General features: G+C 43.9%; 1 protein-coding gene across 1 annotated transcript; it reads right to left on the bottom strand.

The window, feature by feature from the left end:
* Nucleotides 1-6,687: 6,687 nt before the first annotated feature.
* Nucleotides 6,688-9,125, bottom strand: KLF2 (Kruppel like factor 2). Its single transcript, XM_032092998.1, has 3 exons — nucleotides 9,015-9,125; nucleotides 7,977-8,868; nucleotides 6,688-7,589 (listed from the first exon to the last, which is right to left on the bottom strand). Exons 1-3 carry the CDS (start codon nucleotides 9,087-9,089, stop codon nucleotides 7,414-7,416), a joined length of 1,143 nt encoding a protein of 380 aa, XP_031948889.1. The 5' UTR covers nucleotides 9,090-9,125; the 3' UTR covers nucleotides 6,688-7,413.
* Between the last annotated feature and the right edge of the window lie 17,872 nt (nucleotides 9,126-26,997).

Genomic DNA, 26,997 nt, shown 5'->3' with positions numbered 1-26,997 from the left:
TCTGAGATTTCAGCACTCTTTCTTTACTTTTTTTTTTGTCCACAATTTCCCGAGTTTTTATGTTAAATTTGTGAATCTTGCTTTGACCAACCACTCTATTCTCTGCACTGAAATCTTTTCCTTCTTGGCTGGTTTCCTTGTTGCCCTCTGCACTGTTTTTCCTCCTGTCCTTCCCTTTCTTCCTTGTCCCAGCCACATTTGGGCTGAGCAGACCAGTCCCAAATCCAACACCACACCCTTTCCAAGCAATTTGTGTGCAGCAATGCTGGATGTCCTGGCAATTTACACCAGGAGTGGTTGGGGAGATCACCAGAGACAACCTTTGGCTGGCTGGAAAAACACACCTTACTAGTGGGCTGTTCCATTTACTCACTTTGACTCATTCTTCTCCCAGCTGTTCACTGGCTGTTCCTGCTCACCTGGACAAAGTGAGTAGCTGGTTGCCAAGGCAGGTTTCTCTCCAATATTTTTAGTACGTTGACATTTTGGAGCAGGATTTGACTGCAGCATGTCACAGATGGGCACAACTCCCTGCCCAATTCCTCTCATCGTGTTGTGCTTCTCATCTCTTACAGAAGCACGGCTCAGTGCTCCGTGTGTTGCTCCCACTCACATTTTTGGGGTCTGACACACACAGCATTCTCATCCCCACGCTTTCCCAAATGCTTTCCTAATCCACGTTGTCCGGGCTTAATCTCAAAGGACTCCCCTGTACCCAGCATGAGCTGAGAGCCCCTTCACTGGGAAGGGAAGAAAAGCAACACCATCCTGTTCAGGATGTGGAAATTTGACCCTAAAGGCTGCCCAAGTCTGAGCCCAACTCTTAACCTCTAACACAACCGTAGCATTTATTGACTGTACTTAAATATGTCCCAAGCCCAGCTCTCCTCTTGGAATTCTGAGCTCCCGGAGTTGTCAGTGCCGCCCCTGTGCTGGGAGTGCCATCAGGTTTATCTCTGCAATTGCTGATCTCCCGTCTGCTGGACGTGACTATCAGTGTAGTCACTCTTGAGTACCTTTTCCCTCCTGTCTGGTTGGCATTTTTTTTTAATGTAACGACCACAATTAAAGCTTTTTATTGGTGCTGATGCAGCGTATCTTAAAATTGCTGTAGCCTTCCTTATTGATGAAATATCACAGGACTCTGCCAGAGGCAAACATAATATATTTCTGCTTTAACTTCCCATAAAGGTCCTTGATCACAGTTTTCAGAATGACAAAGCCCTGTGCTCTCTGCCTATCCCTTGCATCCACAGAGAGGACATCCAGGCATTCTGTATCCCTTATTTTGCAGTATAATATGAAATCATTAAGATAAAAAAAACCACTTAAGGCTGTCATTACACACAGGCTGTAAAAAAGTGGATGTTGGGATCTGAGGATATTTTTGTGTGTGTTTTGTTTTGTGTTCAAGCCTCAGGCTCAGTAGCTAGTCACCTAATGAATGACACAGGAGATCATATCCAATATGATATTCCAGATATTTCCTGATGACATAATAAGTCAGAACTACAGGTATGCTCTGAGCTGTAAGAAGTGCAAGAAACCAAAGTAAAAGTGAGTTGAAGTGATACCCCATTTAGTTATAAACCTGTACCAGGTAAGTTCACCTGCAGTTTCTGTGTTGCTGAATTTATGCTCACAACAACAGGCAGAAAACTTCTGATTTGCTAAAAGGACTTACAGTGGGAGCAGGTAAATAAGCAGGTAACTAATGCTAACAATGGTTACAGAGTAAATGAAAACTTGGTTGCTTCTGCTCTCCTTGTGCTTAGAAAGGAGGTTTTGGTAAAGTTAACCCCTCTTCATTCTATAAAGCAGTCCTTATCGTTCCTCTTTAGTGTCTGCACTAAATATTATAAGATCAAATAATGGTGGCTGAAAAATCAGACCTCAAAAGAGTAAATCAAATATATTTTCTACCAAACAAGTTCAGGATAAATCCCTGCATCCTTTGCATGCTGCAAGTGGAAGGTGCTGGTTTGTGGCAGGGGCTGTTCCCAATCCCAGCTGAAGTGATGGGCAATGGGTTGTTTAGGATCAAATCATACAGAGCTTTAAGGAGTCTCTGGGAATCAATATGTTGAACTAGTTACCTCCAGCGCCTATGAATTGGGCATGGCTATGTGCTTCAGGTTACCAGTGTTTGGCTTGTAAACCAATTACTTCTCCAAATCAGTGGGAAGCACATTTCTGCCACAGCCTGGGCCACGGCAGAGGAGCTGCTGCAGTGCCAGAGTTCGGAGCTCTGACTGCTTCACTCACAGCACACAAGACATGTCTTGGGCAGGTGGCATCTGGGACAGACCCAGCTGCTTCAAGGACACCCAGGAATTTTCAGGTTTGGAGATGCCACCAAGTAGGTTTTGGATGCTAGCAATGGGGATGGATTTCTCCCTGTTAAATTACATGGGGTTTGGGTTGAATTTTTTGCTAGCTACCATAGTGATGGCTACATGACTTTGTTGTAGTTGTTCTATCTAAATATAGCAGAAGAAATTGCTAGAGCTTGGGGTTCTGGCTTCGAAAATTCAATTTAAGCGAAGCCTAACAGCTACTCTGTGTTAGAGGCGCACAAAATAGCTTGAGAAACCACAGAGCTTCTACCACAGAAAACCACAGAACCATACAATCCTATAATTTGAAAAGTGGACAAACTTATTTTGGCGTTCTTGTGGATGGAAGACCAAAGTTTAGAGCCAGTCAATGTTTTCAGGCAGTTTGTAAATGGCTGTGAGTAACCAAGGGCTCGCACAGGTTGAAATGCCCCATCCTGCACGAGGTGAGCCATGGCCAGTACTAAAGCTTCAACTCTCCCAGATGTGATCAGCTGCTAAACTGAATCTAAAATAAACTTCCAGAAAAGCCACTGGGTTTCTAGTCCAGTTTTCCACTTCAGGGTTGAAAAAAAGAGAGTTGAAAGTGCCCTGCCTGCTGGCTTGCCAGGTGCTGGTTGTGCAAAGGGTGCTGGTGCAGTGCTGGTTGTGTGCAGGGTGCTGGTGGGGTGCTGGGCTGTTTCACAGGGCACTGCTGTGGTGCTACCATGGTGCTGGTTGTGTGCAGGGTGGTGTTGGTTGTGCACAGGGTGCTGGTGTGGTGCTGGAATGGTGTTGGGATGGTGCTGGGTGAGCACAGGGCACTGGGGCACCTTCGAGAGCCAAAAGGCGACCGAGCCAAACGGCCCTGTGGCGGCTGGCCCTGGTTCTGCTCTGGGCCATCTCAGGATTACGGTGTGTTCTGACAGCGAGGTCCCATCGCGGGGGAGTTTAACTGACTCTTCTCAAGTCAGTGGGTGAGGAAAAACCATTTTCAGCAGAGTGAAACACAATGCTCTGAAACTCCATGTGGAATGAACAGACTTAGAGCAGTGACTGCTCTGGATGGTACCTGAGTTTGGCAATATTTACTAAAAATTTCACTAGGATCGTTGTGCAGGATTTGCCTGTTTCTGCACTTAACCTGCTCTATCTTATCTCACAATCTATCTTACAACAATAGTGAGCCCATGGCTGTGGTATCTTACATTAATATGTGTGAAAATCTTGTTTTCAACGGACTCTACATTTCCTCCCCTCAGGTTTAACTACAGCTTCTGTAGTTTTTTCCTTTCCCTGGTATGTCAAAATCAAATCTGGGATAGCTGCAGGTTGTGGTCGCTGGATGCTTCCTGGGAGGCAGATGGTTAATTAGAACAAAATTACTTAAGAGATAACCTGATGGTCAGTTAGTAGAAGATGTGGAGCATTTGTGGTTTCCTGCTAACTAGGGGAGGCTTGGTAGATTACTGGAATTACAGCGACACATCTTTGGATGTACTCATTTAAAACAATTAAACAGAGAGGAAAAAAAAAAAAAGAGAGTTGACAATTACTCATAATGGAATGTGAGAAGAATAAGATCAGCATCTCTTTTTTTTCTGCTACAAGATGATCTCAAGATTCAAGAACATGCAGTTTCCTGTAAAGACCACGTAGCAATTATCACAGATGCCCTCCCTTAAACAATGACAAGAAAGTTTCTTGTGAACTTTTATTAGTGCTTTGTCCCCCATCCCATTCAGAGGCCTGTCTTTATATATTTTTATATAAAGTCTTTTACATTTATGCATGGGGATTCCTCTGCTCTCTTTTCAGTTGAGTCACAAATCTAAAAGCTCAGACACCAACACCTGCTCCTCTTTCCTTGTCTCCACTGCCCATTAGGCTCTGAAAGCTATTTGGTACCACGCTATCAGGCAGATACCAACTGTCTTGTCTGAAGACTTTCTAGTGAGCAGCAGCAGAGGCAGCAGAGGTGATAACCCTCACAGCCAGACTCTTACCTGGAGCAAAGGCAGGTTTGAATGCTCTCATGCTGAGGCGCTGGAGGAGAAGCTGGAGGAGTAGGAGGAGTAGGAGGAGGACGAGGAGGATGAGGAGGAGGAGAAGCACCCAGTGTGGTGGTGGGTGCTGCAGAGTAGCCACATGAGGGTTTTTTAGGGGTTAGTGACTGTGTTGACATTTATTTCTGCACAAAGGCCCTGAGCAGCACACAATACCTTCGTACCATTCACTGGCTGCAGCTGACTTGGAATCACAGAATCGCAGAATGGTTTTGGTTGGAAGGGAGCTTAAAGTCCATCCTGGTCAATTCAAGCCCTTGCCATGGCCAGGGACACCTTCCACTAGATCAGGTTGCTCCAAGCCCCGTTCAAGCTGACCTTGAATATTTCCAGGGATGAAGCAACCACAATTTCTCTGGGAATTCTGTTCCAGTCCCTCACCACCCTCACAGGGAAGAATTTCTTCCCAACATCCCATCTAACCCTGCCCTCTGGTAGTGTGAAAACATTCCCTCTTGTCCTGTTGCTCCAGCCCTTGTAGAGTCCCTCTCCCGCTCTCTTGGAGCCCCTTTAGGCACTGGAAGGGACTCTGAGGTCTCCTTGGAGCCCTCTTCTCCAGGCTGAGGATTTGGAAGGAAAGAAAACTGGTCAGACCTATACCCAGCCTCTACTAGAGGTCAGGAGAGGACTGGGGACAAGTCGAGCCAGATAAGTGCATTGTGATGTTGTGATGCTTCCAAGATCTTCCCCACCACTGGAGAGCTCTTGGGCCCTTCCCAACGCAGATATGGGGCTGAGCACTGAGATGTCACACCTCTTTGTCTTTTAAATTGCATTACAAAAAGCAATTGTTTAAGCTTGCACTGTATTACTGAAACCTGGGTTATAACAAAAACTGGGAACACTGAAAACTGGGAATGACTAAAACCATTTCCAGTTCTTCAGAAAGAGCAAGGGAAAGCCAGGTGAGTGTGAAGAGATGAGAGTAAGAATTTTAAAAGTTGTTTTCTTAAAGTTATAAACACCAAAGGACATGCTGAAATATGAAAATATTTGGCTATGGGGAAAGAGAAGGAAATACCTAGAACTGTTGCAACAATGAATGTGCCAAGTTTAGAACATCTTTAAGTCATCCTCACTTTCTGGAATTAGATTGTGCAATTTATTTTTTTTCTAGCAAATAAATGGGTTTTGTTTTTGATGAAGAAACGTTAAAGCTCCCTTATATTTCACTTTGAAAGAGCTATAAAAGTGAAATGTGGAACTCATTCTTCCATGCCAATGATTAGAAGCCCAAAATACATCTGTTCCACATGAACAACTTCAGCCTTTGCTTTCACAGAAGAACAGCTATATTTGTAGTTGCTCTAAATGCATTCCTGTTGATTTCATTCTTGTGTATTCTAACATGTAAAGTCAGAAAGAAGGTCACTATCTTGACTAAAACCAAGTTCCAAGTATCCAGATGTTAAGGAAACAAAATGCTGCAATATTAAGCTGAATCTGCAGATTTGATTAGCAGTGATGTACAGGTATCCAGACTCACCACAAAATCAGAGTTGTAAAGACAGAGGATGCCCATCAGACTGTCAGAACAACTGCTTGGATTTACTGCTTGGAATTCTGAGCTCATTTACAGCTGAGAATTTTTTGGGGGCTCAATTTGACTTTTGCAGCTCTCTTTACCCCTATAGCTGTTGCAGTATCCAGTTTATTTACAATTAGTTTTCACAGTCTCAATTCCTGGCTGATTTTCCCCCCAGAAAGTTACTAACTTTCTTAACTCCTGAAATCTAGGTGACACTGCAAATTATTAGGTGAATTTAAGTTCTGGGGAATGAATTATGGAAGGTATTTTAACCTGTATTGTGAATTCATGCTTGAATTCCACTACTGTTCTATTGGAATTCTGCACTGAGCTCTTGAGAGCACTGATAATTTATGTACAAGAATGCCTTAAAATAAGCCTCCATAATTACAAAAATGCAGTGTTTAAATTTATAGTAAAAACCCACACACTGCTGGCAAAACTATAACTGCATCTGGAAAACATTAAGAATGCTATTAAAATAGTCTAGCATAAACTAGAAATGAGACTGAAATTACAGTGTTGCTTACTTAACCATTTTAAGGAAGTATATTTTGAATATGATCTACTTTCCTATTTGATTTTTTGATAAAGCACTGTACTGTGTCTTATTTACCACTGAGAATAACTTACTTACTCTGTTATCTGTTTCAGAAAAATCCATGGCTCAGATTTAAGTGTCTTCCTACAGTTGTTGATAATTTAAAACACAACCAGGTGGTTGCTGGTCCAGCCATCAGGGAAAAAGTAACAGGGAGATCTCAGAGGAGAATGAAAATCATAGCAATTAAAAACTTATTTTATTAAAAAGATGAAATGTTTTCAAACATTGAAAAATTATGTTTTTATAAAAACAGAAATAGGCAAAATACCCATTTGTCTTCTATTTACATATACAATATTTCTCATTGTATAAAATTATTTACAATATATAAAAAAATTACAGTAAATAGGTTATTTTCTTACAAGACATCAAGCCCTGTACTTCTAGTGTAGATCATGGCAAACAAGAATATTATTGCACCTGTGAACCAAACAGTCTAACAAGAGGAGTGTTCTCTTAGCCATGCCTTCAACTGAGATCTAAACTAACATTGTTAGCTACAGTAACATTCATTTTTTTATGCCTTCTAGGGTCAACTTCAGGCAGTTTCCATACAAACATTGTCTTGTAAAGCTTAGGAATGGGCAGTTAAAATCGGGGGGAAAAACCATATTTACAGCTTCTTCTATACAATCTGTATGGAGTCTTACGGAGTTTACCCTTCACAGAAGCTTCATAAATAACCCCTGTTCTCCTGACCGGGACGGGCAGGTCACTGATTCAGTCACGGCAGATTCTCTGCAGGAGATGCCTGGCTAAGGCTCCTTGTGTCAGATCCTCAGTGTCCGTCCTGGAGCGTCGGTCGGTGCCTCCCTATGTAGTACCAGCTACAGGTTTTTAACGCTTCTGCACCTGAGCAGTTAAATAAGATCCACTGTTGGCAGGGCAGAGTCCCTGGGGCTACATGTGCCGCTTCATGTGCAAAGCCAGGTGGTCCGACCTGGAGAACGCCCTGTCGCAGAGGTGGCACTGGAAGGGCCGGTGGCCCGTGTGCTTGCGATAGTGACGGGTCAGCTCATCAGAGCGCGCGAACTTCCAGCCGCAGCCTTCCCAGTTGCAGTGGTAGGGCTTTTCACCTGTTTGGGGAAATCGGAGAGCATGACTCAGCATGGCACCATATACCAGGCAACCTGCTGAGGTTTATCGTAGCTATCCCTTTATTTGCTACCAAGCCCTTTCACAGCAGGATCCAAGTGCTTTTAAGCTAAACTACAAGAAATTCCTTTACTCACCCATACCTGCAGTGAAAATCTTTGGAGAAAGGGCTTTAGAAGCCCTTAGAAAAACTTTGACTACATAGGTGAACACTTAGGTCACAGACCTGACCACCTGCCATAGCTCAGCTGTGAATTTAACAGACTACAGGGTAAAAGCCCAGGCTGCAAACTGTTTTACACAGGGCTATCCCCTATCCCAACCGGCACACAGCACATCTCCGTATGAAGGCCATCAGCAACATTTACCTGTGTGTGTCCTGAGGTGGGCCTTCAGGTGTGAGCTCTTGGTGTAGGTCTTCCCACAGCCGGCATAGGTGCACGTGTGAGTGGCCGTCCTCTTCCTTGGCCAGGACCGGCGTCCTCGCTTTGGTTTGGAGTCCAGCAGCTCCAGAGGGGAGGAAGGAGGGGTGAGCATGCCCCTAGGAGCCGAGGGCTGTAAGGGCAGGCTGTCCTCGAAAAGGCCAAACTGGGAGGTGTTCTGGTACTGGAGGTGGGTCTGCGGGTGGTGGAAGCCGGAGGCCGGGTGGTAACTTTGCTGGAATGACACGGACGAGGGACACATCATCTGTGTGTGGCAGTCGTTCACCATGAGATCGTCGGGGCTAAGCGGGGGCGTCTCTGCCCCAGGGATCTGGGGGGAACTGGCCACCCGGGGCTGCTCGTAGGCCATCATGCAGGTCGCGTTCCCCTCCTGCTTGATCTTTGGGCAAGCCTGGGGCACCAGACCCAGGACCGGTCCATAATTGTCCATGTCGGGTTCGGGCTTAATGTTCTCAACGAACTGCGGGCTCCCGAAGGTGGGTGTCACAAAGAACCGCCCGTGGACGCTGCCAGAAGGGCAGTAGTTGGAGTCCATATCGGAACGCATCATCTCCGGCACGATGCCGGCGTTGTAGGGCGGGGGGCTGCCCTGCTCCAGGGCACTGTAGCATCCCGGGGACGGGTTTGTCTGGTAAAAGCCACCGCTTTCGCCTTGGGCAGGGGGATAGTCCCCGCCGGCAGTGCCCTGGCCGTAGCCATCGCTGCCCATGGAAAGGATAAAATCCAGCACGTTGTTGAGATCCTCGTCCTCTTTGCGTGGGGAGAGGCCGCCCCAGGTGCCGGCGGGGGTCTTGGCCTCCTGCTCGCACTTCCACCTCTGGGGAGAGAGAAAAGGGAGAGGGTTAGAGGTGCCGTTCGCCTCGGGGAACGGGGCTGGGGGGACGGACTGGAGTCGCAGCGGGGCGGCGGCTCCGCGGTCACTCGTGCGATGAGCCGTCGGTGCTGAGCGCGGGGGACACTCACTTCGTGCAGAGCTTTCTCGCGGCAGGGGCTGGCGAAGGTGGCGAAGGAGGGTAGGGCGGTGTCGCTCAGCGCCATGGTGCGGGACGAGCGCGGCCGGCCGCTCTCCGCACCTTATAACGCGGGCGCGGGCGGCCTCAGGCCAATTGCAGGAGCGGAGGAAACGCGTCCCGGACGGGGCGGGCGGGAGGCAGCGGCTCGGGCGCAGCCTAAATTTAGCCCCGGTATAAAAGGACGCGGCGGCGGCGGTCCCAGCCCGAGCGGGGCGGAGCGGAGCGGGGACGGGCCCCCTTCGCCGCCCTCCCCTCGCGGGCGGCCGAGGAGCCGCGACCCCCGTCTCGGGCAGTGGCCGTGGAGCTGTGACCTCTACATCGGGCAGTGGCCGTAGAGCCGCGACCCCCACCTCGGACAGAGGCCCGAGACGGGACGCTGAGGGGTCCCTGTCCCGAGTGAGCTGGGGGGACGCCGAGGGGTCTCTATTCCCCTGCTCCAGGGACACTGAGGGGATCCTGTCCTGTGCTAAGAGAGGCTTGGAGGGACTTCGGTGGGATGAGGGTCCACAGGGCTTTCCTTGCCCTGGGAACACCTACAGGACCCTTCCTGACGTGAGGGGACCCTGTGCTGAGACATACTGTGAGCGACCTGCTGTGGGGTGGAGGGCATTGAGGGCTCCCTGACCTGGAAACACCAAGGGACCACCTGTGACACGAGGGGACACTGGTAACTACAAGCTTCAACGGAGGCTTTGAGGGACTCGCTGTGGGACGGGGAACACTGAGGGGTGCTTGCCTTGGGGCCACTAAGAAAGACACCATGAATTAGGGGTTTGATCCCCCCACACCTCAGAGCAGCTGCCCCATAACCCGGCCTCATCCCTGGGGCATGTGGTGCGATCAGACTCAGAAAAAGAGGGTGGCAGTGGAAGGTGTCCGGAGCACAGTGAGGGAGACATGCCCTGCTCCCATGGGTAAACTGCTGAGCTGATGATGGGGCCCTCTGGCACTGGTCACCCTAAAGGTCCCAGATGCATCTTGGTGCTGACAGAAAGGTGTTCGATGCCACTCTTGTACAGCCTTCACTGAAGTTTTACATTTAATGGAAGTCCAGATCTGTAGCAGAATTTCCATTCCAGCACAAAGATTGCCAAAATCAATGTTGCAATGTGACATTATGAGAGAAAAAATGCACGTAGCTTCTGTGATTTCCTCTGGATGTAGGCAATTTATGGTCTTGGGCTTGATTTTTCAGAAGGGAAGATTGTTCTTCTCCCTTACCTTGGCCTCTAGCTCAGATGCCAAGTCTGAAGGAGCAATTCTCCAATAATTGCTGATAACATGCCCCAGACTCCTGTTTTTGAGGATCGGGGCTGCTTGGCCATCATCCAGGAGCAAAACTGGTGGTTCTGAAAGGAGGAAAAACTGTGATGTATCAAGGGACAGACTGATTCTTTGAGAGCCTGTTCAAAGAAAGAGCTATGTTTTCTCCTTTCCTCGTCCATATTTCCTTTGCAATCACTTCTAAAAGGGTTTCTAAGTGAGCTGGAAATCAGGAGAGTGCAAGAGAGAACATCTCTCACTTTTATGCACGGTGTGCCCCAGGAGGGGAAGGAGCAATGCCCTCGATGGGCTCTGGTTCTCTGAAGCATTTTGAGCCTGTTCACCAGAGCCCATCCCAGGCTTGTGGCTGTGTTTAGCTGCCTCGGGAAAGCTCAGTTGCTAGGGTGAGTAAATGATCTTTTCAATAGCTACACATGTTTTAAAATCAGGAATATCTCTTTTGTTTAACTTTCTATAGTTTTCATTCTAAAAGTTCACAGGTTGGCCAGAAGGAGCAGCCAAACTTCTGTGACTGGAGCAGAATCAATACACTGAGTGCATGGTAACGCTGTACACAAAGATGTGTGACTCATGGCTCTGTAATGTCACACTTGTGTAATCTTTCAATGTAAACTCTTTTCCTCTAATAAAACGTCTGTAAGTGAATGATACATATATATGGGGCTGTGAGTCAGCCAAGAAAATATACTCTGATGAATTCAGAATGAATGTGAATGTTCCCTTGATAACACACCCCAAATGTCTGTGTCAGTTTATGTGCTTGTGATTTCAGCAACAGCTATAACAAAATATTTTGTTTCTAGGATATGCAACTGGACGTGTAGGTTTCGCTGAGAAGCTCCAATCGGATGCTGCCTTCCAGTAGGCACTGGAAGGACTTTGTTTATAGCCCTGCAATGCCTGTCACCAAACTCTGCATTTTCTTCGTGTAAAGGAAGCGTTTAGCAGGCAGAGAGGATGAAACCAGGCACACTAAATAATAAATTCACTGCCTTTAGTTTCTCTTTGTTTTCAAGCAAAGTGGAGAGGCTAAAAATTGAGAGCTGCACTAAACCTGGGGAGACAAATGTGAGAATTTATTTACCTTATGAGTCACTGCTTCTGCGCAAATTGAGAACAACTTTGCCGTGACCTTCCACTCGGTTGCGGACAGTTGTGCTGACATTTTCTGGCTTTCTGCTGCTCACAACTCTTATTTTAAATACCTAAATGCAAGATCCTGGCAGTGATCTCGCTTAGCATAGATCAGGAGTGATGCCACTGGTGTACAAATGTGAAGAATGTGAGATTAGAAAGTATTTGTTAATCTGCTGTGGGTAGAGGAGAACTAAATGATGTGTGATTTGTCTTCCAGCCAAAGTAAACACGGACTCAGCCATTTTTATATGGCAAAGTTGATTTTTCTAGGTGTTGCTGCTGCTCTCTCTTGTTGCTTTTAGATCAAGGAGAAACTTTTAAAGGGATTGCAATCAAGATTTTGCATGTTAATAGAAGAATCCGAGCTAGGGCTGTGCTAGGCTGTGCCCACTGAAGCTCACAGCTGAATGGATTAGTGCAGTACCCACATCACCTGGCTGCCCCAGTTCTGAGTCACTGCAGAACTCAAGCAAACTAACAAAAAGCTCCTTTCTCGGGGATTGTTCTCAGAAAGTCCTGATTACACCTAGAGTAATAATAGTAATAGCAGGGTAAACGAGCCGAACACGACACCTCTTAGCACCCAGAGTACACAGTACAAGTAACACCGTGACCAACCCCTTCATATTGAAACGAGACAGAGGATTTCCTTGCCTGCATCTCAAATTGTCACAGTTCTGTTGACTATATAATTTTTTATTTTTTTCTATTTTAAACTGCAGGTTCTGAGTTAACACTTTTTAGAATCTGCTGTCAAGGAAGTTGATAAAATGATGTAAACAACCACATAAAATGAAATATATGAAATGTATTGGAGACACACATCTTAATTTGGGGAGAGTGATTTAATCCTGTAGGTCTTCTGTCTGACTAAAGTAACATCATAAATTAATTGGAGAAAGGAGCCTTTTTGACCAGACCTTTCATGACTGGAGCTGATTCCCACTCAGGGACTGACACACAAAGGTGAACCATCTCTTTGATGACCTGAAGGGGCTCATTAAGTTTTTAGGAAAACATATTTTCCTTAATACTTTTTTTCTTAGTGAGTCTCCTTTGAGCTATCTGCATATTTCCAAAGTCTTTCTTGAGGTCTGAGCACTGGAAAAGTGGAGTAGCAGACAAATATGAGTCACTTCTCTTTAATGATTTGACTTGTGCCCTTTGTCATGGTCTTGTGCTGAGTAGCTGCTTGGCAAAGGCATCCTCTCCCCCAGCTCTTTCATGTCATGGAGTGCCAGGACAAGGGGGAATGGCTTCCCACTGCCAGAGAGCAGGGTTAGGTGGGATATTGGGAAGAAATTTTTCGCTATGAGGTTGGGGAGGACATGGCACAGGTTGCCCAGAGGCTGCCCCCTCCCTGGAAGTGTCCAAGGCCAGGTTGGACAGGGCTTGGAGCACCCTGGGGTGGTGGAAGGTGTCCCTGCCTGTGGCAGGGGCTGTGACTGGATGAGCTTTAAGGTCCCTCCCAATCCAAACCATCCTGTGATCCCATGGTACTGTCTCAGCTCCCCAGTCCAGGGCAGCACCACCATGTACACCCTCTGCACTCAGTGTTGGCTCCCAGGCTTTTTGAGAAGATTGAATTTATGACAATGTTGAAAGCAGGGCACATGGGATATGGGGGAAGACTGGAAGGTAGAACAGGACCCTGGGAGACCTGATGGAAATGATGGTGGCAGGGCTAGGAAGCATCAAGAGAGAATTGGAACCACTGGGAGAAATCCGGCTTATTTAGGGTTGCACAGATGGAAGGTGGAGGCTGCAAAAAGACACCATGAAATGAATTGTCTGAGAGCAGAGCAATTTTGGTGTCCCAGTTTTTCTGATGAATTCCCTGTTGGCCTATGTAGGAACCTATTTTTGCCCATGCCAAAAAGCAGGGCTGCTTGCATTTTCCATTCCTAGAAGTGTGGCCTTTAGCTTCTCTGTATTGCCGTGAGTGGGGTTTGTGTCTGCCTGGATAGTTAAAATAATTCTTTAACAATGACACGTTCTTCAAATTATGTTGCACTTCCATGATCCTTGTCATCTAGGACTTTATCAGAAACAATTTCTGTTTTCTTCCAGGTCATTGTTAACAACATTGAATGGTAAGTAATGATAAAAAAGATCAAGAGCCAATAAACCTGCTTGATTAAAATCTAAATTCCATTTCCAGATGTATTGGCCTGTGGTTGGACCAATTTGCATGTGCACATCGTGTTAATTTGTCATGTGCTTATTTCTTACTGTGAAAATCACACTGCACTGAGGCACATCCTTATTTAAAACACCATCACAAACGTCATTAACCAAACCATCTTTATTTAGAATTCTTTTTATGTCTCTAGTCCTCCCTGTCTCTGCCCAGGTTTATGTAACACTGACAGGCATATCTGGGTCATTCTGTTTACCCTGTTGCAATATTGACATAATATTAACATTCTCCAAGTCACCTGGGGCTTCCCCACTGCTCCGAAATGAATTGATGATAAACATTAACCATCTGGATATGTCCTTAGTTGGTTCTTTTGAAACATTCACTTCTAAATTACCCAGACCTGGCAACTTAATACTGTTTGAGATGAGTAGCAGTTGTTTTAACATCCTCCTTAGTTACTGTAATGGAAAGTATTTCAACATCATTATTGTCTGATCTCAATACAGCATCTGGCTTTTTCCCAAAGACAGAACAGAAGTATTTTTTAGCACTTCTTCTGCTTTTTTGACACAGTTATTGACAGTTCTATCCCTTCCATTCCTTGTGATGGCAATCTTAACTGGTTTTAGTGAAGGCCTTATTAACTCCCAAAGATGAGCAAAAGTCAAGCTCTGATGCTTCCAACCTGCTTTAGCAAGGCAGACTCCCATCAATGCAGAGGGAAAGCAGCTTAAAATCCATTTAAATAAGTAAGTCAAACTATATAAAGAAAACTTTCCTCAGAAATATGCAAGAAAATATGTTCATGGCTGAATAAATCATGCAAAAAAAATCAGCTATTTAGTGAATATAATTGAGGTAATTATGTATTGTTGCTTGAATTTGCTGTGTGAAGAATGATAGCATTCAGCTGTAAAGGATTTTTTATAATTTTTGATTTGGGGGCTCTTCAAACCTAAACAACGTATGCCACTTTTTTAATGATCAGCTTTGATCAGGGATGTAACTGTGTTTCTGCCAGCTTTTACTGACGTGTGTGCTGAATGCCCAAATGTTGTATTGCAGATGTCCCTTTCAACTGTCAATTAAAAACACGCTTGAAAAATATATATATTTTTTTTTTCAGAACTGTGAAATGATACCACAGTTTCCAAAACTTGGCAAGCATGTTAAATCATATCAGCAAAACTGCTTGAAATGTCAGTCACGGATCATGACAAGTAGTTTTCAGTTGCTGCCATACACTTTAGATTACAGAACCAAATATTTAGTGAAGAAATGGGCAATAAGGGCATGGAATAACAGGAGCACAGGGCAGAAGTACCTATGTGATTCCATTCAGAAAAATTACTCTTAACAAGTTATTAACAAATATTTAATGGGCTCTACAACATCAGAAACCCAAGAAGATGAAACTCAGTTCTGGAATACAGGAGTGTTACACTTCGAGTGTTCATACTGCTCGCATCGTTCCTGGCCTGCATTTTTAATAGACAATTTGTGTAATTGGTTGGAGACGACAGGAGAAAAAAGGAAATGATGTCTGATCTGTCACGTCCACTTGGGACAGTAAGTGTTGTCAGACGGGCAAAGCTGACTGGGTTTAGAAGTAAGAACTGTGTTTGGGGTTTAATAAATGCAAGGGGAAAATTCTATTTGAGGGAACTTCAAAGCCCTAATCAGCTGCTTTTTTTTTCTCTTTTTATTTTGTGAGATCTGTAGCAGTCTGAGTCAGCACAGATGCAGATGCCCTTCCTAGAAGAGTTTTTCGTCACTTTGAAGTTCACGTTTCAACTGGGGGAGGGGGAGAGAAGACTGGACAAAGCTTAAAACCAATCACAGGAAGGGAATTACTTAGAAGTGAGGAAGGCTTTGGGTTTTTTTCCCTTGCTGGCATGTAGAACATGGTTATAGGTTATGGTTGGATCTGATAAGTGGAGCTTTATTCACCAAATATACAAAGTAGGAGTTCATGTAGGGTGTAGGTTGCAAAGCCTTGTTTAACGTGATGAACATGTGGGTTTTAGTTCTCCTTTATAAAATACCTTCTTTGTACTGCACCTGTATGATTTATTAGTCATATGTCCTGCAGTTAAGTAATGGGAAATATTGGAGCAAGCATTTCATTAACCATGACGCTGTTAATTGGTATCGCTGGCTGCCTGGAATTACTTTCCCTGTTTGAATACATGGAAGTGTGAATCAGAGGTATGAATTGGCCAGTGAGAGGAAGACAGGCACCTCTGCAGGACAGGCTGCATGTATAGAGCAGCTGATTTCATTTGTCTTCCTGGCCTCTCAAGTCCCTGCAGACTTAGATCACTGAAATATTCAGTATGGTATATAATTTTTTTCCATGATCACAATTAGTTATATAATTATGATTAAGCTTTGAAACTTCAGTGGGATATTTTGGGATAGACTTTTTTCCAGACACATATGTCCATTGTTGTGATAATTTTTTTTTCTTGAGCTATTAATGCCTACATTTTAGGGTATTTATATATTTAAATTCCTGGCTATGTCTGAGCCTAGGAACACTGCTTTGTGTTTCGTAGAAAATGCTTTCTATTCAGAAACAAAACTTCAGCTCATTTTTTTCCATGCACCTGAACTATTACTCCAGATTGCTCAGCTGATGCCTGCAAGGAATGTCACACTTACTGCTGAGGGTGGAATCAAGTGCCAGTTGTCAGGGTTAATACTGATCAAAATTATTACTATTTGGTGCTGTAGTATATATAGCAATTGTAGCTGAAGAGAACAACACTGTTGAAATCCCTCGAACGGTTACAGCTATTCTTGAGCAATAAAATGCTTTTTCAAGGGACAGCCTGATACAATGCAACTTTGTAGAATGAGTTGTGAAATTTTCTTTTCATTTGCCACATCAAGCGCCAAATAAATGTTTGTAATAAAAACACAAGCCTGGGAAGAATGTGTTTTGCCAATTACGGCATAATGTGAGCTACAAAGAAGTGTTCAGCATGGAGTGCATGGGGCTGTTAGTGTCAGGTTACAGCAGGGAAAAAGGTGCTTTAATTTGCCAAATAACCAGCGTGGGTTTTATCCCACATTTGCAAGGAAAATCACTGCTTTGAGAGAAAAGAGATGGGCCTAATCCCAAGCAAAATGAATTTGGTGAGTAGAAGCAGGGTGAGAAACCAATGCACATGGACTGCAGAGCTCTGATTGATGATGGGTGGCCAATCCTCCAGCTTGTGGTTGCCACATCCATCTCTTCCAGTTGGACAAGGGGGGCACAGGGTGGGACTAAACCTTCTGTAGCAGAAGTGCTACAAGCCGCACTGGGCCTGATGGTAACAATTTAGGGGGCCCTTTCACCTATTGCTCAAGACCTTGCATGATTTGCCCTGTTCCCCTTTTCAGGTTTCATATCACAGAAAACCAAGTTATTTTTTTCAACATAACTTTTACTTCAGCCTGAAGTTAGACACTGAAGTGTTCCACGTCCGTGGCTGCAGCTCAGCTCAGCCTGACAACGCTCTTGAAATAAAGCCTGGATCCTGCTTGCTGGAAACTCAGTAAGAGCTGCCTTGTGCTCAGCTTCTCTGCGAGCTGTTTTCTGTCTTCTTCTGCTTGAAAACCACCTGCTCCGAGGGGATGGCAAAGCATCTCATTCACATGCAGTCAGCGGGAAGCAGCAGCCAAGAAGCAGCGGCGAGTGTGAGCGAGAGGGGATCCTTTGCAGCCTTTATATACCAGAGTTATTTTTAACCACAGCCTCCATGCTTATTACAGTGTTTCCTCTCTCAGACGCTCAGGAAGCCCACTTGGCTCTGTTTCCTGCTAACATTCAGCCCTGGCTCACAAAATCTTTGAGAACAACAGGCCTGAGACTGCTCGGCTCCATTAAAAAAACTGGCAACTTTTCAAGCCCTGACAGAAAACCTTTGAAAACTCTGGATTTCCTCCAGCTAACATATGAGGCTCCTACATCAGTGACAAATTAGACTGAAACAGCACAAAACACCTCTATGTAAATAGCCTTTTTCTGCGTTCACTCTTTTAATAGTTCAAAAATTATTTATAGGTATTTCTCTGGGTGGAAAAATATTTTTATATTTTTCCAAAGATGGGTTCTAGTGAAATGTTTTCTTTGCTTGTTTGGATTTTTATGTTTTCTTTTTCTTTCGAGATTTTTGTGACAGTTTTCTTAGGCTCCAGGAGCAATCTTTTCTTCCTGGAAACCAGGACAAAATGGCTGTTGTGAGTTCTTCACTGAAAGACCTCTGTCCAACACTGAGCACAAGTCTCTAAATGCTGCCATTCCCCAACTATTAAATAATAGTTATAACAGGCACGACTGAGTTCTGATTTCCCGAGAGACAACAGGAGAGGTCAGCTGCACTTTATCGCTGACTTCACACACGCGTTTTACATGTAACGTAAATTGTATTGAATTTTTTCTTGCAGGGTTTCCACTTCAATTCCAAAGGGACTCCTACTTCCAAACTTGCTTTCAAGTATCAAAATAGATGTGACCTTCATTGCTGAGAATGCTATTTTATTCCTGCGTTGCCGTTGTAGAGCATCCTAAGAAATCTTAATGTGAAGTGACTTATATCTGTCAGTAAAAATGACCTCGAATCATAGATGATAAATCCAGATTATTAGACTGATGGGATTTTCTGATTTTCTAGGAGTATTTCCAGTATTTCACATCCTTGTCTGCATCCAGCATCATCTTAAAGGTTATTTATTGCCCTGGGCATGAACAGGAACCATCAGTAACTTCTCCATGTCCTTTCTAGTCCCAGTTTTTGTCTCGGAGTGGTTGGTGGTAGCAGGTTCACTGGAGCAGGAGGATTTCCCTGACTTGCCCATTTTCTGGGCAGTAAGGTGATTTTATTCTCTCCTCCTAATTTTAATCATCCCCAGCTTGAGTGTGTAGGCTCAGGAATGGTAAGGCTCTGTACTGGAAGGAGAAAGTGATGGAGAATTCATCCCTCCCTAGGATGATAAGGCCGGTTCTTACCCAGCTAAAGGCAATTGCAGCTCTACAAATCCGATGAATTCTCTTCTATTCTCTCCTTAAAGGATTACCTTCACTCCCTTAGTTGTGCCCTGAACCACTAGATTATTCTGGTTTTGAGGCTGACCATCTCTGTGGGGTTTGTATGACAGTAGCATTTTTGCCCTCTGCCTTTCCTTTGGAGCTTGGCCATTGTGTGAGAGCATCTCCAATGGGAAAGCTCATCTATATCATGAGGAAGAGTGTAAAATTAATGCCTTTTACTGGTCTCAATAACACTGTTCATACAGCTGTGCTTTGCTATTCCAGAGACAAGGAAATACTGAACTGGGAGCTGAGTGTGTCGAGCACGATCTTGAATAAGTAACTACCACCATCTCTCAGCCACCATCTCTATGATGACCCTTATTCTGATTGAAATCACTTTACTCCCTGATTTATCTACATTTCACACAGATGTGGTTAACTTGTGCAGTTGAAAATAACTCTTATGAGAATGGAAAAGTGTAAACAGTTCCTGCACGTGAAAGAACTGAATTCCACATTTTTTAGCTTTTAGTAACTCGTTCTGCAGTTCAGTTGTTGTTTTTTGGGGCTTTTATCTCATATCGTACCCAACAATGGGGTTTTGAGTGTGCCAAGGCTGCTCTCCTTTGAAAGGATCTTGGCAAGTGAGGCTTTTAAATCCAGCATATCATTTTGGCAAGTGATCCTTATTTTGCAAATGTAAAATGGTTCCAGTCATAGCTCCCAGTGTTTGCCCTTGTAGTTTATGGGACAAGTGGTATGGAATAGCAGATTCACGTTTATTTTCAGGCAGGAAACCAGTAGTGCAAAAATGCCTCATGAATTGAAGGGTCAGGGTGAAGTCTTTTTAAAAAAGAATCAAGGTGGTTGGGCTGCATTTATCACACGCAGCCCAGAGGTCTAAAAATTACTTGTTTTGATGCTATTTGGAGCTCACTGTAATGAAAAACTGACTTTGTGCAGTTTGACTTTCTGCGTCACAACCCGTCTTGGGACAGTAATACCAACAAGGACAATTAGTTTAACTGTCATTCACCGTTGCTGTTTGTTTGTACTCAGTGGTTTCTGGTAGAAGCTGCAGGATGACCCTTCCATTCCCACTCTTGCCAGCGGCCTCAGTAATTGCCTACTAGTCACTGAAGGACAGACTCACCAAGGACTTTCAAAGCTCACTTACCCTCCTTGACATATAACTGAAATTTATAGCTAGCAGCTTCTAAAATAACATCACTGCCACCTCCAAAAACAGCTCTGGGACCATGTGGCCTTGTGGTTATGGCTCTGGGGTTGTGGTGGTGAAGTCAGAGATTCAAATCCAGCTGTAGGGAGATAAAAAGCTTCAAAGAAAGTGAAACTGGTTTTGCCTTGATTAGGTGGAAATAATAACACCTCATTTTGCTTACACCTGAAAACCAAAATTCGTAGCCAAAAATCAGATACAATGCAGAATTCCATGTCACAGCGAGAGATGCACTGGGTGTGAAAGCATGTAGCTGCTATGAAGACAGCTCATGCTGATTGTCATGTTAGAGGGGGTTTGCTTCTCTTAGTACGTAGTACTGAGGTGTGGGGTGATAAAAGTCAAGGTCTGAAGCCTCCACAGGCAACACAGACAGAGACTAGCAAGGTCCACTCTATTTTTCAATGTATCTTTTGCCCGAGTGGTTGTTCCAGATAGGAAAGGATTTTGTTTCCTTACTACCTTAGAGCTGCCCAGAGGTCTCTCTCTAGGCATTTAGGCAACATTTGCAGTTGTGCAAGAATCCCATGGATGCTACACTGGAAATAGTTATTATTGTACAATGATTAGTAAATACAAACACAATAATAGCCCTATGATTTTACATTGTACAGGTATTACAATTAGAAGGAGACAAATAAAAACCAGACAGCAGATGGCCTTAGCTCTCAATACCAAAATTATCTGAACCTGGACTAAATGTAAATAGATTTCTGAGTTATTTGGCACAAGAAACATCTGGAAAGCTCTGATTTCCCCCTCAATATGCAGAATTATCACAAAGCCATTGCTGTCCTGCTGAGCTATTCCTATAGCCAGTCGATGTTTTGGAGGCCTTGCTAAAAAATCCTTGAGGGACTTTCCTTCAAAAACTGGGCCAGCTCCTACACTGGCTTTAGGAGGGACCTCCCTACCTGCCCAAAAGAAAACCCACCCCAAGCCCCACTAAAACTCCAGCCTTGTGGTGTTAACTTCCAGATTTTGTATCTCTCACTGACACTGGAATTAATTCCCACTGTTTACACAGGGTATGAGAGGAATTTTAACTTGAGAGTGAAGGTCAGGTTTAAGTCTCACTTCATTGTACACAGGATATTAATGTGAAGGGATATTTCAAGCATAAGTGTCTACAAACGCTCTGCTACAGATGATAACAAGAAGAGTCCACGGAGCTATTTGTCCTAAGAACAGCTGTTACTGGATTACAAGGACATCTAGAAGTGAGCGTGTCGTGTTTTTCTGATTTATTTAGTAGCATTCTGATGGGAAAACATAGAGATGATAACGTGCATCAATGGTACATACCGTCTCTGCAAGAAAATCCAAACCTGATTCCTCGGTGACAAGCTTGGCAGATTATTCCTTGAACCTGCATCAAGATTTAGTCTGCAGCAGAGACTATCTGAAGCATTTACAGAAAGAGAACCGATGTTTCCGTTGTTGGAATCCAGTGGGTATCAAAGATGTCTTTGAATTTCTACAATTAGAAGGAGCCAAATAAAAACCAAATAATTTTCCAAGCAGATGGCCTTAGCTCTCGATACCATAATTATCAAGTTCTCTAGGTAGTGGTTTTAAGATAGATGTTAATGGATCTTTGAGCAAGAAGCATTAGTGATCTGGACTACAGCAACATTTTAATTAAAAAGTTGTACAATAACAGACTCAAAATGTAAACTTCAAAACATTTAAAGCCTAAATTACCGTGGCTTCAGAACTGGCATTGAGTATGCAATTTTTAACATTCCAGACTGCCTTCATTATAGTTCAAGAAGCCACAGAAATACACCGTTACGAGCCAGGAATAGTTTGTCCTTTTATTTGGAAAGAGAATTACAGAGAGAGCTATTGGGAACTGAAGTTTAGTTCCTAAGGCAGGAGCAGGGTACAGTATTTTTATACACAACTGCAACCACAGACTCGCACTCATTCAAACATGCCGGACTAAACGGTGCCGGCTGTATAAATACTCAACGCTAAGTTAAAACACAGGTTCTTTTTTACTTCAGCTTTGAAGGTTTATCATGCTATTTCTACTTTTTCAATATCATTTGAAGTCTCGATGATACACATATATATGTAAAAGGGTGCCAGTAACTTAAACCTACAAATCAAGACCATGGTTCTTCAGTAGGTTTGGAGAAAGGCTGATTCCCTTCTGGACATTGTTGATGGACACAAAGCTTGCTTTCATTTGTGAACGTCCGCTTAAAATTACAAAGTAAATCCTTCTGGGTTTGTTGTATTATTATTTCTTTCCAGTGAGTTACTCCACAACTGCATCATAATGCCCATATAATCTTTTTTTCAGAAATTGGACTCACATAACTCGTTGGTATGCAAAATATGTAAGGCCCCAGTCTGCTCCGAATTACACCCATGCAAACCATTGAAACTTAAAAGGGAATTTAAAATATGCATGAGTAAGGAAAACAAATGGAGTCTCACTTTGCAAAGTGCCTTGAGATCTTTAGAAGATTTTCTGGAGATCATTCAAAGATCACTGTACACTTTGTTACCTGTGCTTTCAAGACAGGAAGGGGATCTGATACTTACTTAAACTGCTGTTGTCCAAAACAGGTTTTATCAATGCTTTTGACAAATGAAAATGGTAGGAGCAGCAGATGCCCCACACTAATGTTCTAAACTCACTATAATTAATTAAAAAGCTCTAATGGAAAAATATCCTAAATCTCATGGCTGGTCAGAAATCAACTCTGGTTTTGTTTTACCAAGAGCAGTAAATAAACCCAACATGAATAGACATGAAAGGACTTTCTAGAAGTGGTTGCTTGCGATAATTCCGCTCAGGAAGCTGATGAAGAGCAGCACAGACTGGCTGCCCTCTCCTTTGTTGTCTCTTTTCCCCCTGTGTTGTTTTAAAATCAGGGGAATTGATTTTGCTTTGTGCCGTTGGTGGACTTGGACGATGGAGTTGCACTTCTAAAGCCTGAATTCTGGGAGAGAACACTTTTAGCATGCTTTACAAACTGTTTTGGCTATTTTCAGGTTGACTATTGAACCACAGTGGAAGTCTATGTATTCAAGATATTTCGGGTGATTGTGTAACTGGAAAAAACTGTCCTGATTTTAAAGTATTTTTGGCCTACAACTGGAAGTAAATAAGCATTTTTAGAGACTCACTGGAAAGTAATTGCTCCTGCAGGACGCTGGCTGTGCCAGGAACTCTGGCAGATGCACTGAGCCCTCACTATTAAGCTTCAAGAAACCCTATTTTCTGATGCAAAGGATCAAAACCAAGCATATATAATCTAAAATGTAAGGCGCATGGAAAGAACAGATGTCTGTGAAGGGAAATGTCTAAACATATGCACTGCATTAGAAGGGAACACAAGGGAAAAAATGCCTGGTAAAGTCCAGAGGCTTCTTGGTTTGTCACGGTGGGAAGCAGGAGCTGCGGTGGCAGTGAGGGTGTTGAGAGCCCCAAGTCTGGTCTGGGGATGGAGCTGCTTGTGGCACACAGAACTCCAGGGTTATCAGATGTGATCTTGGGCTGACCAAGAGCTGGGGCAGGATGAATTGCTGATGACAATGACACGAGAGAGAGCAGAAGCAAGAGAAGCACCTTGTTTTGGGTGACACTGAACCACCGGATTGCAACCCTTCAATAAGAACAGTCTGTCCCTGCGCTTCCATCCAGTGATTCATCGGTGACTAGGAAAGAGTCATAAAAGCACCACTGTCAGCTAATGTGTCATTAAAGGAAGCGTTCTGCTTCTTTTTTTCCTAAACAAGAAGTTAACAAAGTATTATTTTTCCCTGCTCACACTGTAAACTGGCATTTCAAAGGCTGGAGTGACTTCCCTTTGCTGTTGCTTTACTTGCATCTCAAGGCTGTAATTGAATTCACCCAGGCTGGTTTGCAGGTCTCTGTACTACCAGTTCTCCCCGTGGCTTCTCAATAGAAATCCCTGCTCTTACCTCCAGCAGCCTGAGTTGATCAGAAAACCTCAAGGGGCTGTGGACAGCCACATGCTCTGTAGTAAAGGACATGAGTAGCTTTGAAACTGAATCCAGCTGCAGAAAAACTTCAAGATAAGTGTAGGATCAACTCCCTCCCTTCCCCTGAGTTTGCTTTTCTTTTCCCTTTTATTTTTCCTTTCTCCTTTTTTTTTTTTTTTTTTTTTTTTTAAATCCAACATTTGCTTGAGCTGCCCTTTCTCTGTATTCCCAGACTGGGGGCTATAGCACAACAATGGTTTTTGGTTGGGTAGATTTATCTTTGTAGATGCTTCTTTCCCAATCCAGCCCAAATGAGCATGTCCAAAGAACTTTAGACTTCCTGAGGCACCCAGAATAGTTCAATACAGGATGACAACTGAAATAAAGGATTTTTAATGCTTCAGGATGTATGACTTTGTCTTTAGGATTTGTATCTGGGTTCAATCAATGCAGTAGCAGAGTAGTAAATCAACCATATGAGCATTAGCTCTCCGCTTACTCTGATGGGACACTCAGTTCCCTTCTGAGACACACTGAGAGGAGAGAGGAAAGCCTCCAGAGAGAAAAAATCTTCCCAGTTACAATAAAATGACATCCAGCCAGTGCCATGGTGAAATGTGCATGTGTCTGTTTTTCTGTAGTGTCATGGATAGTAAGTATGAGGTGCTGAATTCATTAATATTAGCAAAGATCCAGTTTTCTGCCTGATAGAAATTTATAGCATCATAAGTCATTTTTTTGCTGCATTTCAGAGTAAGCATAGTGAAGTCATTGCATTCTGATTAAATTATCTATATTTTTTATATATTTGTAAGATATAAACCATCTCTGTATAAGCTATATTTACATGTACACACACACACACACACACACACATATATATGTATATAATTCCAAAGATTTTTTCTGAAAGGGACACTGAAGGACAGCTACAAGAGGAGAAGGGCCAGTGTCATCTGTGCAAAAAGGAGCTATTTAGCCATAATGCAGGTTTTTGAAATTGTTCCCATATATTTTTGGAAAAACAAACACCCTTATTTTATAATAAATCCATGTCGCGTGTGTACAAATACATCAGAAACCATCACTAGCTCAGCATCAAATGGCACAAAACAAGCATGCCCCAGTTAAACCTCCCCAGAGAGCCTGCCCAAAGCTCCGGCCTTAAAAAGGTGGAAGAAAAGAGTGCAAGATTCATGGAGTTACCCCACGCATATAAATCTTGTAAACTCTCCTGTCATGAGCTCATCTGGGTGGTTGTGTTTGACTGGGGATTTTGCTTGCAAGCATCACCCCTCCAATGATGCGTTAGCTCAGCTGTGTTGTGATGGGATGTGATGCCAATGTTGTGCTTTTTCCATCTTGTCACTGCCTCTGGCTGTGTGGCAGCACCTCCTGAGTAAATGGGCTTGTGCCAGCAGAGGAGCAGCTCAATTTTTCATCCCAGAAAATTCTGCAAAGGGGTGATCCTGCAGGACATGAGTGCACACCTTCCAGGAGTCACCGGCACTGGGGTTTCACTGGTGGCAGGAGGGAAACTGGCGGCTTTGGGCGTGTGATGAGTTGCTTCAGGGGCAAAGTGCAGGCCTTGTACTGGCTTTTCATTCATCTGTTTGGCCTAGGGCACAGCTGAGTTTTTAACTCCTCCACAATTTCATATCAACTGAATAAGTCATTGGAAACCACCGAAACTCAACCCTCTACGAAAGCAATGGTTCCACAACCCTGAGCTGCTGAGAAGCACCTGATGTAGGGTTTGAACTGACATGGTATAAATTACAGAGACTATTAGCAATGCTCCTTTTTTCCTTTGGAACTGGTTTGGAGCGTGCTGCTATGGCCAGGGAAGATGCTCCTGGAGAAGGACAGGACAGCTCTGCGTGCCAGGCAGTGAGACTTGTAGTTGTTCCCTCCTCCTGTTGGTTTTCTGAGAGCTCAAACAGCCTTTTTGGCAGAAAAGCAGTTTTTCAAACTTACTGTCATCTTTGAAACTGCAGCTTGAGCCTGAACAAAACTCATTGCATCTCATCAGTGGCACTGCCTGTCTCCTTGAGCTCTCAGCCTATGCTACCACTGACAGTGCTGTGCAAGGTGGCGAGTGGACACCTGGCCCTACAGGACAGAGACAAACCCAACTAGATTTAAATGTGAGAGACAAGCGAGCTCTTTGATTTTCTCTTTGGTGCTTGTTCACTCTGTGGTGCAGGGGAGGTTTTTGTGGGCTTGGGACTTCTCGATACCACAGCACAAGTCGGTGCCAATAAAATAACATGAATCAGGGCAGGTCAGTGCTAGGACCAGCAAGTGATGCAACATTGCTGAAAGCAGCCGTGCATCACTGAGAGTTGCAGCACTCCCAGCAGATATGATGGATTCACCGCAGGAAACGCTGGAGAAATTCTCTGGCCCCTCTGGTGTGGGTCAGATGGGGAATCACAGTCCTCTTCCAATTCTCTCTCCCCCTCCGAGTTACTCTTGGCTCCTGCACTGGTGCAGCTGGTAAGGACATGCTGTGAGGCAACCCCTATAGGCGCTCTGGATTCTGAAATGTGCTGCTCAGTGAAGCAAGTTAGTAGTTGTCATTCCCGCAAAAAAGTCCAGAAATAATATCTTAGAGCCAAAGTGAAACCTGCCAAGGAATGAATGCCCTTGGGTGGAGATTACTGATATTGTATTTATTATATTAGGCAGGAGAGATCAGACCATTCTTTAAAATAAGCTACAGTAAACAAGTTAGGTAGCTGAGCCCTTCAAATGTTTCATTACTGATGAGTTTTAACGTTAAGAGCTTGTATCGTATGAATCTTGATCGAGGGAAAGATAAATGTGCTGTTTTTTAGCATTTCACTACAAACATGGTGTTTGTGCCAACTGACACAATGATTAAATATGATGTCTCTTCTGAGAAGTGAGAAGAACTGTAACCGCACTGAGCTCTCTGCCGCCGATATGAGATAAAAAGAGTCAAATCGAGTGTGGTTTCCTTCAGACCAAACTTGCGGTGTAGCGTTTCGTGAATGATGTTGCCAAAGTCAAAATAATCTGTTTTGCCCAAAGGTATTTTTACAGAAGACTGCAAGAGTATCTTTTTCAACAGAATAATATAAAAAGTTAATTTATCCTTTGCACCATGATCAGTGATG

The sequence above is a fragment of the Corvus moneduloides genome, chromosome 28 (genome assembly GCF_009650955.1).
Source record: "Corvus moneduloides isolate bCorMon1 chromosome 28, bCorMon1.pri, whole genome shotgun sequence".
Taxonomy (NCBI): Eukaryota; Metazoa; Chordata; class Aves; order Passeriformes; family Corvidae; genus Corvus; species Corvus moneduloides.
The sequence above is the reverse complement of the archived record's forward strand: the minus strand, read 5'-3'. Positions and strand labels throughout refer to the sequence as shown.

Coding starts and splice junctions, on each gene's coding strand:
- KLF2 (XM_032092998.1), bottom strand. CDS start 9,089: ATGGCGCTGAGCGACACCGCCCTACCCTCCTTCGCCACCTTCGCCAGC. Junction 8,869..9,014: donor GCGAGAAAGCTCTGCACGAA/GTGAGTGTCCCC, acceptor CTCTCTCCCCAG/AGGTGGAAGTGCGAGCAGGA. Junction 7,590..7,976: donor CCACCTCAGGACACACACAG/GTAAATGTTGCT, acceptor TTCCCCAAACAG/GTGAAAAGCCCTACCACTGC.